Below are 26,259 nucleotides of genomic sequence, written 5' to 3' on the forward strand. Positions count from 1 at the left end.
GTCTGTGTTATGAGAGAGAGGAGGAGATAAAAAGGGCAAAAGAAATACAAGGAACTGACAAAGGTTGAAGGAAGACGAAACAATAAGGATAGATGGAGATGAAGTACAGAGAGAGACACAGAGAGCAGATTGTGACTGTGATGGGAGACAAAGCACTTGATGATGGGGAGAGATACCAAGTGACTACGTTGTGTGTGTGTGTGTGTGTGTGTGTGTGTGTGTGTGTGTGTGTGTGTGTGTGTGTGTGTGTGTTAGGGCATTCACGAATAGTGATTTTTAGTATTTGAATTATTCAACCTCAAAGTATTCGAATAGTCGAATATTCAAGAGGCGAACATTGTGAAAATAGCCGATCTAAGTTGTGAGCATGTAGATCTGCTATTTTCACAATATTTATCTGCGGAAAAGAATCACGTTAAATGTAATGCCTACAATTCCAAGTGCTTGTCAGGGTGGGGGTCCCCAGTTCAAATATGTTTATTTTGGGGGCCACGGCCTAACAATTTTTGAGAACCCCTGGTATAGAGCATTAACAAATTCATCCACCAGGGGCATTAAAAAAAGAAAAAAATATATATATATTCGAGTGACTTTGATATTCAAATATTCGAATATTTGGTGAATGCCCTAGTCTGTGTGTGTGTGCATAATGTGAAAGAGACGAGAGGAAGAGAGGAAGTGTGAGAGAGCGGGAGAGAGAGAAAGCGAGAGTAGACAGACATTGTAATGGCTGGACAATGAAGGGTATCCATTTTGTTTGATTGAGGATGCTCTGTTTTCCTCATTATGTACCGGTATGTCATTGATTTATTCAAACGGCTGTTTACCAATAACCTGAACATTGACCAAATTCACACGGACCGGTGGCCATTTTAAATACTCTGGCGTGGCGGCGTTTCCCAACCCCCAAGTAGGCCTATGACACAAGAGCAAAATGACCACTGTGTGATTATGGTCAATACCAGGGTCTCTCCTACCTAGCTCAGGATGGGTCTTTGGGGGGCTATTACGCACAACAGCAAGCATGTGGTGATCCGTCTGTGTCGCAGCTACAGAGCCTATTTATTTATTTATTTTGTACCCTATGTGACAGAAAGCTATGCATTTTCCTGTTATTTATGGTCCACAAAAATATCTGTTATGCTTAAAAAACATTCAACAAAATGGCGAATAAAAACAATCAATTGGGAGGGGGAGCTTGCTTTAGGGAGAAGGGTATGTCATGCAATAAATCATTGAAAAGGGGGAGGTAAGATTGGCTACAATCCTAGTGATTGATTTGTTGATAGGCAAATAATAGCTTAGGCTACTTGGGCACAGAGGATACATAATGTATTCTCAATCCTGTTATATAATAACAAGGAAACTGTAATGTTTCTGTTCGTGCTGAATCTGTTGTTGTCTAGTAGAAAGAAAAGGCAATGTCCACACAAGGATGTTCTGTGTTTACTTCCACACTTGGGTTGCATACGCATCACACATGCCGTCCGTTATTAACATCAATCTGGGCTGAACCATTCTATGGGTGAAACCATTATCTACAGAAATACTACAGAAACTTCAGTCAGTCAATCAGTCAATCAGTCAGTCCAGACAGACAGACAGACAGACAGACAGACAGACAGACAGACAGACAGACAGACAGACAGACAGACAGACAGACAGACAGACAGACAGTCAGTCAGTCAGTCAGTCAGTCAGTCACTCATAACCACATGGTCCTCAGCGGGTTCAACAATAATCTGAATTTATACACAGGCATTGACCAGGCATTAACATACAGGTATGCACACAACCACGACGCCTGTTTTTTACTTTCCCAAAATATAAGCTGTTAATTAGCCTTTTTCATGTAATCAGTAATCACCGTAGATTGGCATGTTCAGCCTATGGGATCTGTCCTGTCGCCATGGTTACACAGCCCCGCAAGCTATGGGATAATCATCTCTAGCCGCTGGCTATACACTGCTAGTCTGCCACACAGAGAGAAAGCTGGAACACACACACACTGCACACTACAAATGACCTTCATTGTGGCGCAGTCGATCCTGGGTTCGATTCCCGCTGGAGACGCTGGGGGCGTGTTCTCTCCTCCTCCTCAGTGCCCATACCCTACAGTAGGTGGGGTTGGCCAAAGGCCTTTTTGTGTGGAGCTTGCATGTTCTCCACCGTGTCCACTAGGGTAGTTACCCTCACAAAAAACATGCAGTAATTTGTAAACAAGAACCTGAGTAGCTATTTTTTCTTTTTGCCTTGGCAGAGACCTTTTGGCAAATGGGTGCAGGCAAAAACATTGGAAAACCACTAGAAACATTTCTTGGTGCATGCCTAAACCGAGAGCCTCTTGAAGTTGAACTTGAAGAGATTTCATATCAAAGCACCAATTTCTATGGCTTGTATGGCAGAAAACCAGTAATTATTTGTGAAAGTAAACATGAGTCTCAAAGGTGTCTCAAAGGTTTTCCACACATTTTCAACATGAATGCCAGTGATTGACAGTAAGGTAGACTGACTCTGAGATCTTATACTGTTTTCAACCCTTTTCATATCAAGGCCCATTATTTATTCTGCATTTGAGCCACGGACCACCATTTGATGAGATTTAGCCTCTGGTACCATAGTAGAGACAGGAAGACGTTGATCAAAATAACAATTCTTCTACATTCTCTAATTGTGTAGACTTTTTTGTAAATGAAGTAAACAAACAACCATCACGTCGCATACAGAAACTTTAGAAGGCAGTCGTAGCCAATCAGGAGGGAATATGGGAAATGGGACGGATCCATGTTGATGACATGAAATTAGAGATACTGTGTACCGCTTTGCGTGATTTTAGGCCCAAATCTGTAGGAGCAGTGTCCAAAAATGTATTTGGAAAAATCAGCCTGATGGCGGCGCTAAATGGGACAGATCCATGTTGATGACATGACTCTACACTCTAGACATACTGTGTACCAGACACAGTTTGAAGACAGGGGAAATATTGGGTATGACGAGAAATCACACGCTGGTATGGTATTATTGGTCCAAAATGTATTAATTACACATGCTGGAGAGTGTTTGTAAAAATGTTTTGTTTAGATCATCAGAGGTCATTCACTTAACAATAACTTGGTCATAGTTTTAGTGATATAAAGTATCAATCAATCAATCAACCAACCAAACAAATAAACAATCAGTTGACCCTTTGAACCCTAGGCTATTTTTGTTTGTTTCTCACTCCCTGTGTTTGTATGCATATTACATGGTCATTACATCTGTCAGCCAGGCATTCATTTTTGGCTTGGCTACTCTAATTATCAGTGGTTTGTGTAATATAAAAAACAGGATGGTTTTCAAACATTTCTTGTAAATGTTATTTGCCAGCCAGTGCTGTATAGAACAGCACTATAAATAGTATTTCAAATTCTCTACTGAACTGGTGGACACACTGTGAAATGGGTATGTCAGCACATCCTGTGCCTCTGTTGTGTGGGTATCATGGTATGCCATTATGGTGTAAATATTTTTCCCTTTTAATGTTATTCTGTCTGGCCTTTCTTAATTTTGGCAATTAGCACTAGCAGTAATATGACAATATACTAATTATCATAATTAATAATTATTATCTAAAAGGGAGGTTCTCATATTTACTCCCCTTTGTTTATATTTAGTATTGCGACCGTCAGGAATATGGATATGAACCTGGAAGTGAACCTCTTCATAATATTGAAGAAGGCTTTGTGCTAAAATGTAGATTGTTTTCTATATGCCTATTAAATGACAGGACAAGTACGTTTCTATGACTTCTTGCAATTCCAGAGTGTAAAAAATCACCCGATAGGAAACTTCTAGAATAGGTATCAGTTGTGCTCACACTCACAGTCTCACACCCTCTTGAATGGAAGTGAACAGACACATCAATGGAAACGTCAAGTTGAGCTGAATGTGATGACGGGTATGTCAGTATTGACAGAGTTCATAGATTGAAAAGAATGGGGTGTGAATTTGGATCTGTCAGGTTCAAAGGCTTATAATCTCACGTGTTCTCTTACAGTAAGCGAGTTTGAGCAGAATATACTGTTTTTTGTGAGGAAAAAGGATATCTCGTTAATCGTGTTTCTATATTTCCTTTTATAGGTGCAAGAGTGGCTATGTCTGAATTGTCAGATGCAGAGAGCTCTGGGAATGGACATGGACACGCCACGCTCCAAGAGTCAACAGCAGATACACTCTCCTTCTCAACCAGCCAAACCTGACCTCTCCACTCAGCCTGCCCCTCAGCCACAGAACCCCCCACAGACACAAGCTCCTCCACAGACACATCCTCCGACACAGCCCGGCCCTAACAAACAGACTGCTCCAGGGCCAGGCCAGCAACAGGCCAAGCTCCCCCCGGGAGCTGTCCCTCTCCCTGGCATGGCCAAGGCCCCGTCGCAGCCTGACCTGTCGTCCCGGAATTCCCCTGCCCACCTTCCCCTGAAAGCCGGCCAGCAGGACAAGACCCGCAGCGCGGGAAGCTCGCCGTCCCGACAGCCCCCGCCTCCGGAGCAGGGCTTTGGGAAGCTGTTCGGTTTCGGCGCCTCCCTCCTCAATCAGGCCACCACGCTCATATCGGAGATCGACCCCCTCGCTCAGCAGCAGCAGCAGCAGCAGCCCCCCAAAACAGCCCCCAAACCTGCAGGACCTCAGGGTCCAGGACCGCCAGGGGCAAGTAAACCCCCTGGGACTCATCCTCCCCAGCACCAGGGTCCCCATGCATCCCCTCAGCAGCAGCAACAACAGCAGCCGAAACCCGCGGCTAACTGTCCTCTTTGTAAGACCGGCCTCAACGTGGGCAATGCAGCGGAACCGCCGAATTACAACACCTGTACCCAATGCCACTCCCAGGTGTGCAACATGTGTGGATTCAACCCCACTCCACACCTAGTCGAGGTAAGACTGTGACTATACCAACAGTGTGCTTTTCTATATTTGCTGTTCCGCCGTCTGTGTGTGGAGAGAAATGGAGCGGGTCATGTCAGTTCGTTGCAAAAAATGCCTGCAGCAGACTGGAGCTCGCTGAAATGAGATGATTTACTGAAATGTTTTGTGCTGAAAAAATGCTGTGTCACAGTGCAGTGGTGTGTGACTGCGTGTTGTGTTGTGTTTTGTCTCCATTACTGACGGCCTGGCCTTAGAGTATAAGAAGCAGTGTTTTTACAGAGGATGTATGTTGGCTTGGCTCAAGGACTTTGGCTCCAGAAGCTGTTGTGTTGTTGTGGGGCATTGACTTGGCCCGAGTTTGCTCTGCCCCTGAGGAGTCCTTATTGTCTCTGAGCCCATTCTGGTTTTCTTTATGTATTTCTCAACTATTACCCTCATTTCATTGGTATTATTCTTGATTGCAGAAGTGTGAAGCTACTTAAAGGACACAATAAGGCAAATATAATCCCCACATTTATGTACTGTATGCAATGTATTACACTGGGCTTTAATTTAGCCTATAATGTAGGTGCCTCTCTCTCTCTCTCTCTCTCTCTCTCTCTCTCTCTCTCTCTCTCTCTCTCTCTCTCTCTCTCTCTCTCTCTCCCTGTCTGTCTGTCTGTCTGTCTGTCTGTCTGTCTGTCTGTCTGTCTCTTTCCCCTTCGGTTCTTGTTCTGAGCTGAGGCTCCTGCTCTGCAGTCTGCTGCTCCTGTCTATGTTAATCATGGGTAGAAGTTTATAGTTAGCAGAGTTGATCAGCTCATCAGTGAGCAGCCTTCCCTGTGTTTGCATGGAGTGGAATCTATGGGAAATAAGGACTTATCCATTGTGATCTACTGTAGATCAGGGTTTCTCAAAGTGGGTGCTGCTGTGGCATCCTAGGGTGCCTTGACGCAAGTACAGGGGTGCCTCAGAATACTTTGATAATATTTGGAATGTGTCAATGTCACTTGAACTTTACGTGGTGCTTTCTTTTTCTCTTCACCAAAAATCTACAAGCTTGTAGATCTGCAGGTGAATGTTCCCCCCAGAATAGTGATGCTAGGGTTTAAGGGGTTAAACACAGAGTATAAAAGTGAGTTTCAATCTGTCCTAATGGAAACATATATTCTCTCAAGTTTTACTCATGACATATTCCGGTACTCCGGTAGCCTACTGTATCTTAGGGGAAAGATTTACATATTTACGTCCTGTTAATATGACATACTGTAAAGTGTTTGCATGTTCTCACCGTGTCCGGTAGGATAGGTACCCTCACAAAAAACATGCAGTAATTCCGGTCTCTATACTGCCTCCCCCTGGTCAGATGGAGGGGAAAGGAACTGGTTGGAATAACGTGTTCCTTCCACATGCCAGGCCCTAAAATGTTTCAGAACCACTGCTGTAGATCAATTTTTCGTGCTGGGATATTATGCTCGCCTCACCTCATAAAATCTCTTAGGTCAGCCTAGTGTATCTTAAGTGTCCCCTGCTTTAAGCATCAAAGCCCTCTCCCGGGGTTGGAGTAAGTTAGAATAGGAGCTAGGAGGCTTTCAACAGTCAGGCAATCCCCGTGTTTAATTATGCAAATCAATGCCCAATTGAATGATAGCCGTAATAACAGGCTTTCTGCAGAGCGTTGTTGGCTCTTTAAGGGTGAGCCTTGTCTTCTATAGAGAGGCATCTGGTTTCTGGCACTGGCCATTCATAGATCGTTATGGGAAACAAAGATACATCGTATTGTTAGGCATAATCTTCGTGCTTGGCTATACGGTGAACCTATTGGTGAAACCTACAAAAAGTTTGAGAATTCTGGTAGTCTGTTTTAAAAATCACACCCGTGTGAACTGAGCGGTGGTGGTGGGGGGGGGGGGGGGGTGCCTGTGTGTGTATTGCAGTTGATGCTCAACCTCTCTGGTCACTCAGTGGTATTCAGGCTACACATTCCTCAGGCTACACATTCCTCAGGCTACACATTCCTCAGGCTACATACAGACAGACAGACACACACACACACACGGCCACGCTATGGAGACGGTGTGACCACCGCTCAAAAATGGACTCTTGCCTGCTGCTTAAATCATTCTTTTTCTGCCCTGCTGGCTAATAGAGTCCATGACTCAATCTAGCATAAAGCACATTCTTTTCAAACCTGTGAACAATTTTCTTTTCATTCCATGTGAGCTGTCAGGTTGGGTACCAGTGGGTGGATGAAATGAATCAACGAATTGAGTACAAAGGACCCCAATGTAAACAAGCCATAGTGCTTTCTTGGGTTTAAATCCTATTTGTAGACCTTGTATCTGAACTGTAACGTCCTGTGTTTTATATACGAACTGCAAATAAAGTATTCAATCAATCAAGGATGAGATAAAAAACACATGAACTGGTTGCAATATATTTCACACAGACTGATTTCTAATGACGACACCATGGCTATTTCATCTATATCACTCAAGGCCACGTGACTTATGAGGAAAATTGCCACGTATCGTATGAATTAAGCAATATTACACCAGAGGGCGTGCTTTCTTCAGCGTTGCTTACTGAACTCGGCTATGCCTCGTCCTGCAGCAACGCTGTCGTGCCGATAATCACTGTAAAGCATGTCCTCGAGTGTAATATTGCGATTATACAACAACACCCTTAAAAGAAAACCATGTTAGCTCAATGAATGTCATTGTAATTAAGATATTCAATAGGAATTCATATTTTTTTAATGATAGTTTAGCTTTGTCCCTGAACTTCTCATGAAAACTGCTAGCATAGCCACTTAGCATCGTGCGGGTACAGGACTCGGCACAGCTGATTTGTTTACATTTTGATTAGGTGTGCCGTGATGCTCGTTTGAAGCACGGTGTGCGTGCGGTCATGCTTGTTTGAAGCATGGGTAGATAGCTATTTCAACCAATCAGATTCGTTTCATCGGAACCTGTTGTATGAATGCCCATTATTGTTGTTGGGAGCGTGTCGATATTTCGACATAACATTTGTTCTACGTACCAGTATTTCGACTTGGGTGAATGTTAACCTGGTGAAATGTTAACTGGTCGAAATAATGGGACTTAGAAATGGCGAGATTTCCCCATTGTTGTTCACCTCATTCCTCCTCGATACCATCCGATTATTTCTCAACAATTATAAGCCTATTCCCTTCCCATTTGTCCTTTTCTTTATGTCACAGCCGTAGCTTTGAGCCATTTTCCCTCTTTCAGTGAAGGTGCCGTATGGTGACAAGGCTGGTGAGTTTACTTCTGAACATGTGGCCACCACAGTGTTTCAACCTTTCCCCTTCGGAGAGAACACACAGAGTCTAATTGGCAGACCTTTAGACGGTAATAAAGGTGACTAAGGGTAGATTAAGAAGCTCTTTGAAATTAATCTGCGCATAAATGAGAAGTACAGACAATGATTCAGCATGCTGGCCATGCACCTACAGTATATTGTAATTGGTCGCATAGCTGAGCAATTGATATACAAATTGATTAAGAACTCATCTCTCAGACTTATGCATATCTGTCACGCGTTAGTATTTACAAAACATAATCTGTCCACGTTAGGAGAAACATATTGTGTTTAATTACTGTACTGCGAATACAAATATTCTTTAACCTGCCTACGGTAATTGTTCTTTATAATTAGCATGGCTGCATACAGCTAGCATGGAATGGAATGATAATTTACTGACTAACAGGATAACTTTTTAGACTGTCTATGTGTTCATGAGTGACATATTGCCTAATTAATTTGGATCAAACTAGATGGCCAAAACAGCATATAACAAAATGACATTTAATTTGTCATTGACAGTTGCTGAGAAGGGATGCCATTGTGTGAGGGAGGCAGGGAGAGGCAAGGAGGAGCAGCAGATAATGAGGGATAGGCGGTTACTGTTGTTAGACGAGATTTTGCGTTGATTACTGTGTAAATTCACGTGTGCGGCGTGCATATGAGGATGTTTTCGGAATGTTTCCTCCTTCATGTTGCTTCTCAAGGAGGGGAAAGCAAGCAATGTCAAAGTCCTGAGTTTTGCTGTAAATTGTAAACAGAACTGGTGTTTTTAGCTTTTTTCTTGCTTTACTCTGTTGTCTAAAATTGATTCATACTGCATGTCTGTTTTCAGTTCTTAGTGTGTGTGTGTCTCTCTCTCTCTCTCTCTCTCTCTCTCTCTCACTCTCTCTCTCTCTCTCTCTCTCTCTCTCTCTCTCTCTCTCTCTCTCCCCTGTCTCTCTCTCTCTCTCTCTACTTCCAGTTCCAAGTAGCATTCTCGTTGGTGAACGTAGAGTGGAGAACGTTTCACTCGTTGCGTTAAGATTACATTTCTCAGTATTATAGAATAGTTTTTCATCCCTGGTTTCTTATATATGCCAGCGATTTGTTCTTCCCACTGCCTTGACTGGCTGCTCATGCACGCACAGATAATCCGACAGCAAGTTTTTGCTCTCGCCCGACTGCAAGTTCTAGGGTAGTAGTCATTAATGACAGGAAAAGAGAGCACAATGCATGGTTATAATGGGAAGGAGACCCTAAGTGAATCATCATTAGTACCTGGACTGAGTCTTTCATGTACTGTAGCTGTGCTGTGGTAGAAGTGCAGAGAAACTGAAAATATAACTCATCAATAATTCAGCGTAAAGAGAACATTATAAATAGTTCATGAAATGTGGAACAGGCAGAGTGCTGCTGGACTCCCCATGTCACAGAAGGCCAGTGTGTGTGTGTGTGTGTGTGTGTGTGTGTGTGTGTGTGTGTGTGTGTGTGTCTGTGTGTGTGTGTGTGTGTGTGTGTGTGTGTGTGTGCGTGCGTGCGTGCGTGCGTGCGCGCGTGCGTGCGTGCGTGCGTGCGTGCGTGCGTGCGTGTGCATGCATGCATGTGTGTGCATGTGTATTTTTTGTACAAGTGTGATGCATTCTGTTTACAGTAAGTTTCAATGTGTGTGATAGCGATAGAGTATTTGAGACCATAAATAAGACCAGGGGTTCGAATCCTACAGATTATTATCGTTATAACGAAATAACGTTTTATTTATTTAATTTACTGAAACTGTATGTTTACAACACAAAATCATATAGTAGAGAATGTCCTTTGTTTTAGGCTAATATTTCATATTGAACCAACACTTACAGGTTCAGCGTGGCGAGGAACTGTACGTCACTTAGCGTGTTTCTCTGCCCCGCCGCTACACATTCCCCCTGGTGAAACTCATCACCATCAGTTAAAAAAAAAAACTTAAAGCGGCTGGCAATTTCATGTGTATTGGAGGAGACACAGGCTCGTCTACACCCTCCCAACCTCCAACTACAGCTAGCAGTGACACATAAGACTGGGGGAAACTACTGTAGTAGTGACTATGTCCCACGGACAATATGCTACCAGTCAGGCCTTACGTACAGTTTAGGACAGGGGTCTTCAACAGGGGGTCCGGGACACTAGGGGGTCCTCAGAGTTACTACAGGGGCTTTTCGGCTAAGAGGTTTGGTGTAGAGGAAAAAAGAGCAGAAGGTTGTGGTGGTCCCTGCTTCATCTCTCTCTCAACTAAGGGGTCCTCGGCCTGAAAACGTTGAAGACCCCTGGTTTAGGAGGAGATATCAATAATGTGTTTTGCTACTAATCCAAAATGGCAGAAAATGTCATCAGACAGACTTCAATAGACTGTTTTGAGTGTGGACAGATGGATGTCTGTCGTATTACGTAAACGAGACATGAGTTGTGACTTTTTAAAGTTCACACATTTTGACCTTTAATTATAGCACCCCCTTCAGGCCAATAGGGGTCATGTGTGTTGTGCATGTAAATAAATACCATACACAACTTCGAAGAGTACGGTGAAAATGTCACGTCCGTACCGTTCACCATCTCGCAGGAATGTGCAAATCCGTGGCAGAAGGAAGAAAAGTAAGCACAGAAACAACAGGGTTTCAGCCCTTCTGGCTTGAACGCTTAATGACTGATAAGGGAGCTGGTTGGTGTTCTTGGTTAATTCTGCCTTATCCCAGCGATGTGTCAGCAGTCAGCACGTTGTTCTACTGTAGGCAGTGGTGGAAAAAGTACTCGCATTTCTTACTTGAGTAAAAGTGTCAATAATGCACTGTAGAAATACTCTGTAACACACACACACACATGCACGCACGCACGCACAAACGCACGCACGCACGCACGCACGCACGCACGCACACACACACACACAGCTATATAAATTACATTTAAACCTTCGCATAAGACTGCATGGTTGTCTGGCACTTTTACACACACACACGCACGCACGCACGCACGCACGCACGCACGCACACACACACACACACACACACACACACACACACACACACACACACACACACACACACACACACACAATGAGTAACATGTTATGTTTGTATAATTGGATAGAATATGACAACTCACAGTTTTCATACGGTACTTTTCGTGGCGTAATACATGACGTGTTCCTTGCCGTGCAGCAAAATATGCGATGACCTTTAAAAGTCTGTGTTTATTTTTGAAATGTCTCATAATTGGGCCAGCGATGTTGATACAGCTGAATAATCACTTACGCCCGTGAGCTATGCGTGATTAAAATGTTTGGAACACTCTCTGCACGTGAAGATGTACGCTTAAACTCAAGCAAGTCTTTGCTGCATGGGGAATCTCCTTAGCACTTGGAGTTCGTTTTTCCCAGTCAATCTGGTAGGACAAACAGCTCCGACGCGGTGCTGCACTGTCGATGAAACGATCCTACACCCGTTATGCTCATGTGTTGAACATTTGAAGTAACATAACGGCTCGATAACAGGCAGACGGTACGCGGAGATATGTGACAGAGCAGACAGAGGAAGGTTCTGGAAGTGTAAAGCCTCGAATTCGTATACTTCCGTCGCACGGCCGCGTCGAGAGTCGAAAATAGCCGACCTTCAACCTCACAGCGCGTTGCGTCACGCAACGTGCCGTGTGAGCTTGTATGTCTGCTATTTCCGGCATGAGACAAACCGCCCTGCGACGAAGCATAAATTATGCTTTAACCCATTTAGGCCTAGAATTATTGAATTCTTTAACCAGTGAAAAATAGCAGATATACAAGCTCACAGCGCGGCACCGAGTGCCGCGCTGCGAGCTTGTAGATCTGCTATTTTTGGAAAAAGTTGTGAAAATGTGTGCAAATCTTTGAATATATGTATTTTCAAAGCGAACATTTGCAACTAAAATTTTGCTTCTGGGTGGTCCCTGGAACTAAATATTTTGAGATGGGGGTCTGTGGCCAAATAAATATCATTTTGGGGGTCCTTCACATGAAAAAGTATGAGAACCACTGACACAGTAGTCTCTCAAGAACAGACTAACTGAGCTCCATTTAAGTGAAAAGGACCTTTTCTTTGACGATGGCCAGCCAGATTGCTAACATAGAAACATAGGGTTTTTCAAAAAATCTTAGAAGGATTCAAAACACACTTATAGAATCGGGTCAAAATTCTAATTTTCACGATTTTTCAAAAATAGCAGATCTACAAGCTCGCAGCGCGGCACTCGGTGCCGCGCTGTGAGCTTGTATATCTGCTATTTTTCAATAGTTAAAGCATAAAATAATGATACACAAAATGTGTACCCGTTCTAAATTGGTTAACTGGGAGGTTGGCACCGGTCTCTCTCTCTCTCTCTCTCTCTCTCTCTCTCCCACCCTCCGGGGTCCCTTCCAATGCCAGATGGCTGCCGGCACCAGCCATCCAGGCCTGCCGTGCTTAGCCCGGCCTCTCCCAAAGGGGGTGACGATGGTACACCAACGCAGGGCTCACCTCCAGCCAAGGCTCGGCAGCTTGCAGACGTTTAATATTTCCATCACTTCGCATACTTATCAAGTACAGAATAATGCCAGAGAAAAAAAAAAACCCACCTGGAGAGCCAGGCTTGAAGCCACACAGGAACTCAGAGAGTCACACTCTGATGCATGCCTACGCCCACGCACCCAAACACACTTGTGTGCATGCGTGTGTTCACACACATGATGCTGTGTCTGTGTGATATAACAGATCACATGTGATGGGAAAATGCAGTAGTCTGATTACAGGAGATTGGCAACTGAAATATGTAGCGTTAAAAAAAAAGAAATGGATGATTACTTGTTGCAGGGCCGTGCAGAGAATGTTAGAGAGACAGGGGCTGAAATTTCTAAAAGGTCCTTTTGGTGAAAATATTGTAAATAGCAGATTTGGCTATTTTCAGTACTTGATACCACACTAAAACAAGTATAATCAAGTCAATATTGGAGATGTGGCGTATAGGGCATGGTGAAGGACTAGCCCCCCTATGCCCCGCTCCCCACAAACACAAATTGTGATGACAAATATTTATGGAATAAATAAATGAAATATATATGAATATGTGAAAGACAACTGACTGACTTCTATGTAAACCATACTATATGGGCAGTTTGTTCTGCAAGTCGCTATGCTGGAAAGCATCTTCAGTCCACAGATTTGGAGCTGGCATCTGCCAATGATCTGGTCTGTTCAGTTATCCATACCCTAAGCGAGGGAATCACATTTGTCGTATTAGTATTATTCATTATTGTTTGTTGCCAAAATTCATTAGTCCCCCGCTCTAAAAAAGCCAGCTGCCAGAGAATGTTAGAGAGGCAGGGGCTTAAATTTCTAAAAGGTCCTTTTGGTGAAAATATTATAAATAGCAGACCTCCAAACTCACAACGCGTCGCAGTAGAGCTTGGAGGTCGGCTATTTTCAGTACTTGATACCACACTAAACAAGTATAATCAAGTCAATATTGGAGATGTGGCGTATGGCATTGGATTTGTACTGTACACAGAGGGGGGCAATTCTTTCGGTTATTCCATTATTCTAAATGGAGGTATCCTTAACCCTAACCCTAACCTCAGTGGGGGTATTTCTGAATGGGGATGTTTCTAAGTGGGGGTGTTTCTGAATGGAGGTCTGCCCCCAATTCTTTCAACACAAAATGCTGCATTCAAGTTCAGGAGAGTTTGGAAAAGGCAATTCTCTTGAATGCTGCCTTCAGGTATGGCATGGAAAGGGGGGCATTTGCATCTCTTTTACCATAGTAAAAACTGCATTCATAGTCTGGAGAGGGCACTTTTTACAGATGGGATAAAAGGGCAGGGGCTCAAGCCCCCTTTGATGTCTACGCGTACACGTGCCTGACTGTCTTGTACAAATGTGATTAATTAGAGCTGATAATGATTTTTGAATGATAGCACCATTATCTCCTTATCATAATCCCCATTGTGGATGTCTGCGAACTGGAATAAACATCTACACACATACTTCACGCACACGCACGCACGCACGCACGCACGCACGCACGCACGCACGCACGCACGCACGCACGCACGCACGCACGCACGCACGCACACACACACACACAAACACACACACACACACACGGTAGAGTAACATCATCTCTGAGTAGAGAGCTCGTCTTCCTGTTCTGTTCTTTCCAATGATATGAATGTACAGCGTGATTCCATCTCCCCTCTGGAGCAGCCCTGCTCTAATGACGGTCACAGAAGTGAAGAAGTAATCATATGTACCAATTGCTTCTACATTACGTCATTTGGAGGAGTCCCAGGGCACGACGGCAGTTGCCCACCCCCTAGCTAGCATTCGCAGTTCAATTCATATTTGTATGCATCTTTTCTCTTTCACCGCTGGATGTTTTTGCAGTGTTACAATTTACACTTACAATTTAGGCAATTAACACTTCGCCAGCCGAAATAGAATGTCTTGTTGGTAGATTAGCAGTGACATTTCTATTATTATATTATGATCTGAACAGCATTCATTTTACCAGACATCCAGCGCTATATCATGTAGTCTTCATCCCCCATAACCATCACGCGATCCCCGTTGTATTCTCACCACAGTCCCCAGCGAAATTCCTCAATCTGCATTGGCTTAGAGCGGCGGTTTCGGCCGAGGCATCTTCTCCCCGTGCGTTCCGCGTGCACGATCCGTTCACGTAATGGGGCTCAAATAATCCAAGTATGACTCTACAGTCGATATGAACATTTTCGCTATTAGCCCCTAGCACTCCAGCTATGCTAATGCTAACGTCTAAACAGAAAATGGATGGGAGAGCTGGGAAGCTATAGCAGGGAAAGGACCTGACGTCACTTCCGCTTCATGTCAGAGGAGCCATGGCGCTATCGATGGACGTGCGGGTGACTAGGGAAGGTTAGAACGATCGCCGATTTTCGGATAAAAAATCATTTATTTCGTTTTTAATGACCCAGTACGGTAAATTACGGCCCGGCTGAGACTCCCTTGCTCATTGTCCGGTATAAAACAGTTTTAATATGGGCCATCTCCCATACGGCTGTCAAGTGTTAAGATAAGATAAGATGTTTATTTGTCACTGTATGAAAACATACAATGAATGTTGTTTAGTGCATCCACATAAACAAATAGCAGCATCAACAAAGAAAGATACACTGATAGAGCAACATAATGCCATAAACGGTAAGTCTGTTTATAGTCTGTTGTCATTAAAAACATACATAATGCATACAATAACTCTAAACTCGCTATATCATATAGGCTCCAGGTACATGTGTACCTGGACCAGTGTTTTGTCTCCTCTGTTTTAACGTAAAAAAAATTATAAAACTTGGGCAAGACAGTCTTAAGATTTGTGTGGTTAAAATTACCTGCCACAAAAAAAGACTCTCCGGATGTTTGTTCTGTTGTTTACTAATAGCATCATGCTGTTTGCCCACAGCTACTTTAGCATTAGCTCAGGGGTGGACATAAAACAGCTACTATAACAAAAGCTGCTGACATCTCCCTTGGCAAAAAATAAATGGTCTGCATTTGAGCATCAGGAACTCTAATAAAATACGTTCTAACATTGCATCTAAAACACATTCTTAACATTTCGTCACTGTCGGGCAGAAACCTCGTATCTCCAAGTTTCAAATTTGTACTTTTTTCACCAAGCAAAGCCCTGCTTCATCATACAAGGCTGTCGCACAAATGTAGTGAAAACAGCCGATCTACAAGCACACAACGCCTCGCACCGCGAGGCGTTGTGTGCTTGTAGATCGGTCCGTTTTCACTAGTTTAGTTCATTTTTAAAATGATAAATGCAAAACAAACGGTCTTGGACATACAAGGTTTCCACCCGACAACGACGATTTTTGTTGTTTAGAACTAATCTGCAATAGTGGACATTTTTGGTCGATCGCTGTATAAAAGGTGTCAAGAAGGGGCAGGGAGAGCGAAGTGCTAGGGGGAGAGAGGTGGAGTCTGAAGAAGAGGTGAGTCTTCACATTACAGTGGGAAAATTGCCGAGTGAGTCTGCAGTTCTGACTGCAATAGAGAGTTTATCACACAGTTTAGGAGCCAGGAGGGAGAAGCGTCTACAGGATGTGTGGAGCGTTACTTGTCCAGGGTGTTTTAGGGAATGAAAGGCTTGTACAGCATCCCTGTGTCATCTGATATACTGTGATAATAAGTGATAACGCTGCATTTTGATATTTTTTGGGGGCTTTTTCTGCCTTTATTGATAGGCGTACAGTAGGCTGACAGGAAATGGGGAGAGAGATGGGGCCCGGGTGACACGCAGCAAAGGTGGTCAGGATCGAAGGATTGAACCCACGACACTGCAAGGGCTGGATTACCAGCCTAGGTGTCTAGACCACTACCCTGTGGTCCAGGCCAATAACCATGTATTTTAACAGCTGGCGACCACGGGCGACAGCCAGGAGTATTTTCCGGAAGTGCGTTATTTGTCCATGGAACCCGGCAAGGCGGCAACTACTGGTGATGCTTGGCGATGAGGCGAAAAGTGGGCGGAGGAACGTCGCCCCAAAAACATGAAAATAGTTTATCTTTTGGACGACATCGTCAGCGATAGCCAATCAAATTCATGTGCCGCTTTGTTTACCCAATGGAGGACATACGGTAATGACGGCAGGAACACTAGTAGGAGATTTTTATCGACCAGCGTCGCCGGCTGTTGCCCCCTGTAAAAACGTAGGGTCACTAAGTGAGCGGGAAGGGCTGTAGAGTTGGATCATGCTTTGAAGGTATGGGGGTGGGCGCCACCCACGCCTTGGGTTACCTCGTAGCCCAACGAGTGTTTTGTACTCGGAGTCGGGGCGGGCAGCAGAGCCGGCCAGGGAGCCAGCCAAGGGAGCGGAATAGGGGGAAGATGTGAAAAGGTTGGCTGGTTGAAGACCAGGCATTCATGCTGCGGAATTATGGATCTCCTCTAGTTTGGATGAGCTAATAATCTTTCTGTGAGTGTGGACGTGTGTGTTGGATGTGTGTGTTTGTGGCCTGTGTGCGTGTGTGCGTGCGTGTGTGTGTGTGTGTGTGTGTGTGTGTGTGTGTGTGTGTGTGTGTGTGTGTGTGTGTGTGTGTGTGTGTGTGTGTGTGTGGCCTGTGTGTGGCCGTGTCTTGTGCGTACTGTACTGTATGTGACTGTGTCAGTAACGTACGGTATGTTCGGTGCTAAATATGAGCGTTCCAGGGGATGTTCTGCTTCTAGTGTAGCCTCAGGATAGCTTGATGATGTTGCCTCATTAACCAGGTTTAGAGTTACTATTTGTTGTGCATATGTCACCCCATGTCAATGTCATATTCGGCAGTGGTGTAACATGAACTCAAGTACTGTATACTGTATAAATGTGAGGATTTTTATTTTTTTTACTTTACTGGAGGATTTTTTGAATGTTCAATACTTCTACTCCACTAGGCCTATACATCTCAGAAGCAAATATTGTACTTTTTTTACTACCACTACAATTATTTCAAAACATTAGTTACTAGATTCTTATTATTATTACAAAACATGCATTAACATGCAATCTACAAGCTACAGCGTGTAAGCAAAGCGACATGTTGTGAGCACCTCTTCCATCACTGATATTCAGAAAACAGCATGGGTTGAGACAATATTACGGTTTTATAAACACTGCTACAGACACAGGTGGTTTAGGCCTCTTGACAGATGCCTCCTGGGTGTCTCCGTCTCCCTGGGGAGGTCTTTGGGTCCAGCTGTCACAGGGCAGACTGTTTAGAACGCCTCCGAATCCCCCAGTTTTATGTCTGATTTATACTTTGCTGCGTGCCAGGTGTCGCAACACCATAAATAGCAGATCTACAAGCTCACATTAACGCCTCTCAGTGCTGCACGTGGTGAGCTGTTTTTGGTCTGCGGACACCTGCACGCTACTAAACATAATGCAGGCTTTAGAAGTTAATATGTGGCCCCTGGAAATTGAAGCAAGGGATTCTCTGATGGAATTATTGTGCCTGGAAACCAGAAGAATCTGCCATTGCAAAAAACTAAATTGCCCTCGGCAGATTTAGTCCGACGTTCAGTTGTGATTGGATTTCACTCCCTCCGAAGTAGTGAGGGACCAATCAGGGCCCAGTATGCAAATATATGGGCAGGTTTATCATTTATCAGGCATTTTCCATTGTATCCACCCCTTGGAAATGCAGGAGCCATACAGAGATTCCAGACTAATATCTATGTGGTGATATTAGTCTGGCCATGCCAGCTAGGAATTAGCCGACATCGACATACTGACTCCGGATAAGAGGATCAGGACAAAAAATATATTTAGTTTTTAGTTTTTTAAACGTAAACCATGGCGTATGTTTACTCACGACCCATAAACATTGGCCTGGCTGTAACCCAAAGATGGTTCCCGACCCCATTTGTTTGGTAGAGGATCGAACTGCCCCATTTTTCGAACTCCCGTTGGTCCGAACAGGTTAAAACTCACCAGGTTAGCATTCACCAGCGTCGGCAGGTTAGCTACTCACCAGGTTGGCATTCACCAGCGTCGGCAGGTTAGCTACTCACCAGGTTAGCATTCACCAGTGTTAGTTTTACTGAGGTTAGGGTTAGGGTTAAGGTTAGGTTTAGGTGGTCGGACCAAAGGGAGTTCGAACCAAGGACATGTTACCGCTTGGTAACCACCGGAACAGTAGCCTCGCGTAGCCAGGCTTTACTCATCTGCGAAGAGAAAAGCCTGGTGACAATATAAGGCAGAAAGCGTTCAACTTCCGCCGTGTGAGCTTCCCCGGAAGTGAGCTTCCCCGGTTTTCCTCTAACGTAACTTCCGTTAAACGCAGCGCTTCCGCTAGAAATCTTGGAACCAACCGGAAGGCATATTGTCTACAGGGTGCCGGAACAGTGGTAATCTTTAGTTTTGAAAAGTATATTTTCTATTGTCGCTGTTGCAGTGTCTTGTTTTGCCTCAGTCGTTTTTCTACGACTGGATGCTTCCATCCGTGCATGCCATTCCTCCTCTCTCTCCACCAGTGTTTCATCACTTTTCTCCCTCCGTTGGCATTCCTCTGCTTCCTCTCCTGTCTAGCTCGCCTTGGTAGGAGGACGTGGCTGCTCGCTGTTGTTGACACATTGATTGAATTGGCAATTACTGCCGCTGGCTGAATCGCTCACAGCTGACTATACAACGCAAAGCCCCCTCCTCTGCCTCCTCGCGACACGGTGCCATCGGCTCTGTTTGATTTAGCAGCAACAGCAGATAAAGTATTTAAAACCCTGTGCACATGAGACACAGTGATTGTAAGAGGTTAATCAGAGAGGCAGAGAAAGAGGGGTGGATTGAGAGAGCAGGGGCGTCACAAGAGGGGGGGGGGGGGGGGGGGGGGGAGTGGGACTGAGTTAATAGGGCCCAAGGTGGAAGGGCCTTGATTGTTTTACACTTTAGCTATTGATAAAATAGCAGATATACAAGCTCACACACACTATTTTTTTAATTTTGTTTTTTTTGGGGGGACTTTTTATGCCTTTATTTGATATGATAGTAGACTGACAGGAAATGGGGAGAGAGATGGGGAAAGACATGTGGCAAAGGTCGTCCGGATCGGGAATCGAACCGGCGACGCCAGCAGGCATCATAGCCCAGTATGTGGTATGCACCTTGACCACTAGGCCAGCAGGCGCCCAGATCTGCTATTTTTTAAAAGTCGTAAAAATGTGTGCAATTCTTTGAACATTCGCAATTTTTCAAAAATTGCAGATCTACAAGCTCGCAGCGCGGCACTCGGTGCCGCGCTGTGAAAGCACAAAATAATTCGTGATAATGCGTTCCCGGTTCCTGGGGGGGGCCACAGTGAATCCTTGTACCCAGGGCCCAGAATTTGGTGCGACACCCCTGGAGAGAGAGAGAGAGAGAGAGAGAGAGAGAGAGAGAGAGAGAGAGAGAGAGAGAGAGAAAGAGAGAGAGAGAGAGAGAGAGATCTTGTAGAATGACCCAATAGCGGCCTGACGCGCGGCGGTGTTGGGTGTGCTAATCCTCGTTGAGGGAGTGTTAGTGATCCCCTGGAGTACAACGCTTAACCCCAACACACCGCTGTAATGATCCTCCCACACAAATTAATGCCATTTGCGAATACTAAGCTTCGTCGGGGGTGATTAAGCCATGAAAACGACCCTCTTGAATTTGTCTGATGAAAGCCATGTTTACACTCTCGGAGGAGTGAAATTAACACCCCGGAATCTGGTCGTGCGTGACAGAGAGAGAGAGAGATGAGTGATGAGTGAGAAGGAGCTAAATGTAGGTTTTTTTTGCATCTCAAGCACGAACCGGTTGCTGTCTTTTTTAGATGTCAGAGTGTGGTAGCATTACACGAATGCAAATTCCTGCAGCATTCTGTTTAAAATATTTTTTATTGTTATGCACATGTTAAGGATGATACAATTTGCAGTTCAAACATGTATGAAGTGCTTCCCTATTTTCAAAATCAAACAGACATATACAGTACATGCACATAAAATAAACAGGTACAAAAGAAAGAATGCAAACGATGTCAAAATTCACATAACTGTTCACAACCAAGGCTGCTTTTATATTTAAATGTACACACAGACACACACACACACACACACACACACACACACACACACACACACACACACACACACACACACACACACACACACACACACACACACACACACACACACACACACACACACATGCCTCCCCAGGAGTCCAGCTCCGTATCACACAGGACGCGGGTCATCCACAGGATTTGGCTTACTTCAACCTTTCGGAAAGGAGAGTAAAGGCTTCCAAATCCTCTGTTCCTCAAAGTTTCTGACTTTCTGCAGCATTAAGACCGACAAGACTCGGCCACTTAAAACAAACAAAAAACACCTGACACCAGAAAGCATGAAATTATGGATATTTGTGAGTGCGTATCGGTCAGATTAGAGTGGCGTCCAGCACAGATGATTGGCTGGTCTGGAGGGCTTAAACGTTGCCCTCTGTCGCTCCACTGTTGGGCCTTTGTTTGTGCTTGGACACAGGCAGGCTCAGCCTTGAGCTTAAGCCTGATTCATAGCACCTGTACGTACGTTGCATCATGCTGTGGCGTGTTGTTGTGAGCTTGTTGATCTGCCATTTATTTCTGGCTCCTGTCTATCACAAATTTACCCTGGCACTAGGACATTTTTTCACTTTTCACACTGGAATGTTAAAGACATTGTGCCGTGACGTGATGTGCCGGGGGTCTATTAGAGTAATGTTAACTCCATACACATACAAAACTATGGCACCACGTCTTTAATTTGCATTTCATGATACAGATATACAGTATGTCCCTCGTTTTTTTCCCCCTTGAAAATATTCCATTTTGGCCATGCTACACCTGATTCGAGTGTGATTTTCTTTTTTTCTTTTTTTTTTTAAAGATTTTTTTTTTGGCTTTCATGCCTTTATTGATAGGACAGTAGACCGACAGGAAACGGGGAGAGAGCCCATGTGGCACGCGCCCGGACCACCAGGCCAGCGGGCGCCCCAATTTATTTGGACCAGAATCACCAGTTAAAGGAAAAAGGTGCACTCCCATAAATTGCACATCTCCGCCAGTGTAGTCGACCACTGTACCTCCCTCCACCTCTTTCTCTCTGCCTGGGGTCGCGTGATGACAGTGTTTAGGGGTTGTTACTGTATGTACAGTAAAGGCAGGGAAGGGATATCATAAAGGACTGTCATTATACCATTACAGTGCAACCGGAGTAGACAGGCTATTGAACACAGCAACACAGTAGTGTGGCATGTTGTTCATCACTCATCACTAGGACAAACAGGACATGACCAGAACAAAAGAGATTAGCTGAAAAATATATTACGTGCTACAATACTACTTTGACAAGTTGGCTTGTGCTGGCTAATTGAATGCCAGCAATTGACTTAGTTCCAGTATGTTCCGGGAGCCGGAGTGAAATGAGCTTTGTAATTGGCTATAGTCAGTAATTCCCATATTCCGGAATGGACAGATTGCGCCCGATAGGCTCCTCTCCATATAGCCTCACGGGATGGGTGTCCCATAGCCAGGAGGTACAATTTCTCTGCGATGATTAATTCACAATAATGACATACGGATCATCCTTTCTTAAGTAAATATACTTAGTTACTTTACAGCATCTGTCTGTCTGTCTGTCTGTCTGTCTGTCTGTCTGTCTGTCTGTCTGTCTGTCTGTCTGTCTGTCTGTCTGTCTGTCTGTCTGTCTGCAACTAATCTGGGAAACTATCTTTATTGTGAACAATGCCAGCAGGCCAAAGACCTAAATTATCTTTCACAGAATTCACACATTCACTGCCATGGGCGACTTGAGTCGTCAAACAGCTTTTTCAGTGTTTCATGCCTGACCCGCCCACTCCCGCACCCGTGAGTGATCCCAGGACTACAAATCCCAGAATACAACCGGCAAAGGATGTTGTCCAAAAATGTCCCGCTCCACCTGGCTCCATGTTATGAGATTTAGAAAAGTCCATTTACCTCAGATGGGTTTTTAGGTCAAAACAAGCTTTTTTTCTACAGACCCTAACTAAAGTAATGTACTTAAAGCTATACTGTGTAAGATGCCCACCTAGTGGTCATTAGCCCTATAGCAAACCGCGGTCGCGTCCGCGTCTTTCGGCCGTTTTTCGTACCTTCAGACCCCCGCGTCTGCCTCCACCTCGCTGAGATCTATCTTTTGAGGGGTCCCTTGTTCCTGTGCGTTCAGTAATTCCAGAGATACGGACTCCTTCACCCTGCCTGGTAGGCGAAATTACCTAGAGAAGGGATGGTACAAACGGGCGACAACAAATATGGCTGCCATATTAAGATTTGTTTTATAAAAAAAGTTACATGGTACAACTTTAAGTACAATTGTAATTTATTTGTACTTGTACTTGAGTATTTCCAATTTGCAGTACTTTTACTTCTACTCCACTACATCTCGGATCCAAATATTGTACTTTTACTCCACTACAATTATTTGAAAACTTGAGTTACTAGTTACTTTGCAGATATAAATGATTATATTTTTAGAAAACATACATTAATCCACTTTAATCCACTCCACAACGTGTCGCATTGCGACGCGTTGTGAGCTTGTAGATCAGCTATTTAAAAAAATGTTGTACTTTTGCTTTTGGTATTTTAACTATATTTTGATGCCAATACTTTTTTATTTTTAACTCAAGTACATTTTGAATTCCGGACTTCTACTCGTAACAGAGTATTTCTGAATTGCAGTATTGATACTTGTAAAAATGTGAGTACTTTTTTTCCACCACTGAGAGTGATATATATCGTCGTTGTCGGGTGGAAACCTCGTATCTCCAAGTTTCAAATGTGTAGTGTGTACGTTCTTTCGCAATGTAAAGCCCTGCTTCATCATACAAGGCTGTCGCACAAAAGTAGTGAAAACACAGCTGATCTACAAGCACACAACGCCTCGCGGTTTCGAGGCGTTGTGTGCTTGTAGATCGGCTGTTTTCACTAGTTTAAATCATTTTTAAAACTAGAAGCTCGGCGGCCGAGCATCTAGTCGGCGACCTGGCCAACTCGGGAACTATGTAAATAGGGAATGAATTCCCCGCCCTTTAATGCAAACCCCATTATACCTGTTGCCATAGGACCCGTTTTGACCATCTGTTTGCCTGTGTCCATATATGGAGATTTCTGTCTGTTTGCGTCCATTTTATGCTCATATATGGAGATCCCTGTATCTGCCTGACGGGCGGCCGAGCGTCTATTCGAGGACTGGCCTACTCGAGAACGATGTACAGTAAATAGGGAATGAATGCCCCACCCTTTAATGCAAACCCCATTATACCTGTTGTCATACGACCTGTTTTGTCCATCTGTTTGCCTGTGTCCATTAACCCATTTATGCCCATATATGGAGATATCTGTCTGTCTGTGTCCATGTTATGCCCATATTTGGAGATCTCTGTATCTGTCTGTCTGTAGTCCCTTTTATTCCCATACATAGAGATCTCTGCCCTACGGGCGGCCAAGCGTCTAGTCGGGTTCCGGCCTACTCGGGAATGATGTAAATAGGGAACGGATGCCCCACCCTTTAATGCAAACCCCATTTATCTGTTTGCATGTGTCCATTTATTCCCATATATAGAGATATAGGCAATACCCATCATACCCTTTGTTCGGTTATTGCCTAGCGGACATCAGCGCATACCCGTCTGTCTGTGTCCCTTTTATGCCCATATATGGAGATCTCTGCCCTTCGGGTGGCCAACTGTCTAGTCGGGGACCGGCCTTCTTCTTCTTCTTCTTTTGTGTATCATCGTCCTTGATGATTGGTTGACGACACCGGCCTACTTGGGAATTATGTAAATAGGGAATGAATGCCCCACCCTTTAACGCAAACCCCATTTATCTGTTTGCATGTGTCCATTTATGCACATATATAGAGATATAGGCAATACCCATCATACCCGTTGTTTGGTTATTGCCTAGCGGACATCAGCGCATACGGAGAATCCGAACCTTTCGCGCCGGTTCCGGAAAATCGCATATCGGGTCGGGTCGAGGCCGGGCACTGCACTCCCTGCTGCGGCGGGGAACGCACTTGCCGAATTTGAAGCCGGTGGGACGAACGGTTCTCAAGATACACGGATTACATACATACATACACACTCAGAGATGTGGCGTACGTGATGTCAGAGCCTTTTATGAAGTGATGTCACAATGAGTCAGCGCTTTTGCCGGTTTCCTCAGAAACAGCCTGATGTCAACAATCATTTCCACATCGGGAAAACCGGGCGTCGGGTCGGGTCGAGGCCCAGCACTGCACTCTGCGCCGCGGCGGGGAACGCGCGTGCCGAATCTGAAGCCGGTGGGACGAACGGTTCTCGAGATAGGCGGGGTACATACATACATACATACTTACTCACAGAGATTTCTCACATTTATTGTAAGATGATAAATGCAAAACGAACGGTTTTGGACATACAACGTTTTCACCCGACAACGATGATATGCAGCATAGGTCATTAGCTGCCCTGGCTGGTGCCTAACAGCCTATACCAGATAGAGTAGAGTAGCCCCTCAGACTTATGGAGCCACGGTGCACTAGCAGGTCTCCATTTTTCATGAGACGAGTCTTTAAGGTCAGCCTCGGACAGCGCTGTCCCAAGGCCCATCTGCCCCAGCAGTGATATCAGCCTCCTTTGATGAATGACTATCCGCGGACCATATTGAACTGAGATTACCCCTCGGGTCGTTTTCCACGGCTGTTCTTTTTTTTCTTCTTCTTCTTCTTCAAAATGCCCTTTCGCCTCCTTTACCTTGTGAGAGAGAGCTTTAATCACCTCTTCAGAACTCATCATCGTCAATCCCGCCGTTTAACTAACGAGCTGCAGAGAGGGGCCCCGCGATTGGTTGCGCCGTCCCCGTCGTCCCCGTCGTCCCCGTCACCACCACTGTTATTATGTCTGAGGTGGGGCTGAGTGTTGTGCTGGGACGCCTTGTCTTAACACGTAAAGTCCGGGAAGGCATCTTATCGTCGTTGTCGGTATCTCGTATCTCCAAGTTTCAAATGTGTACGTTCTTTCGCAAAGTAAAGCCCTGCTTCATCGTACAAGGCCGTCACGCAAAAGTACTGAAAACAGCAGATCTACAAGCACACAACGCCTCGCAGCGCGAGGCGTTGTGTGCTTGTAGATCGGCTGTTTTCACTAGTTTAGTTCTTTTTTTAAATGATAAATGCAAAACGAACGGTTTTGGACATACAAGGTTTTCACGCGACAACGACGTTATCAAATATAGCAGATCGTGCCGCGCTACAAGCTTGTAGATCTGCCAATTTTGAAAAATCGTCGAGAAATGTGTGCAAATCTTGGAAAATACACACCTTTTAAAGCAACTAAATCTTTGCTTCTGGGGTTCCATGGATCGAAATATTATGGAGTTTGGTGGCCAAAATACATATAATTTTGGGGGTCTTTGACATGAGAATGTTTCAGCACCACTGACATAGAAACATACGTTTTTCAGAAAACTCTGAGGATTTAGAAGGCCTTTGATTTGT

At 44.5% G+C, this 26,259-nt stretch overlaps 1 protein-coding gene across 1 annotated transcript in view; it reads left to right on the top strand.

Annotated features, from left to right (window-relative positions):
- The window catches only part of bsnb (bassoon (presynaptic cytomatrix protein) b), a gene marked incomplete at both ends in the record, with an annotated part of 112,762 nt that overhangs the window by 28,388 nt on the left and 58,115 nt on the right, over positions 1-26,259 (top strand). Inside the window, 1 exon segment of the mRNA XM_080728142.1 lies at positions 4,120-4,914. Within this exon segment, the coding sequence (XP_080584268.1) occupies positions 4,120-4,914 (795 nt within the window).

The sequence above is a fragment of the Nannobrachium achirus genome (assembly GCF_963921795.1).
Source record: "Nannobrachium achirus genome assembly, chromosome: 6".
Taxonomy (NCBI): Eukaryota; Metazoa; Chordata; class Actinopteri; order Myctophiformes; family Myctophidae; genus Nannobrachium; species Nannobrachium achirus.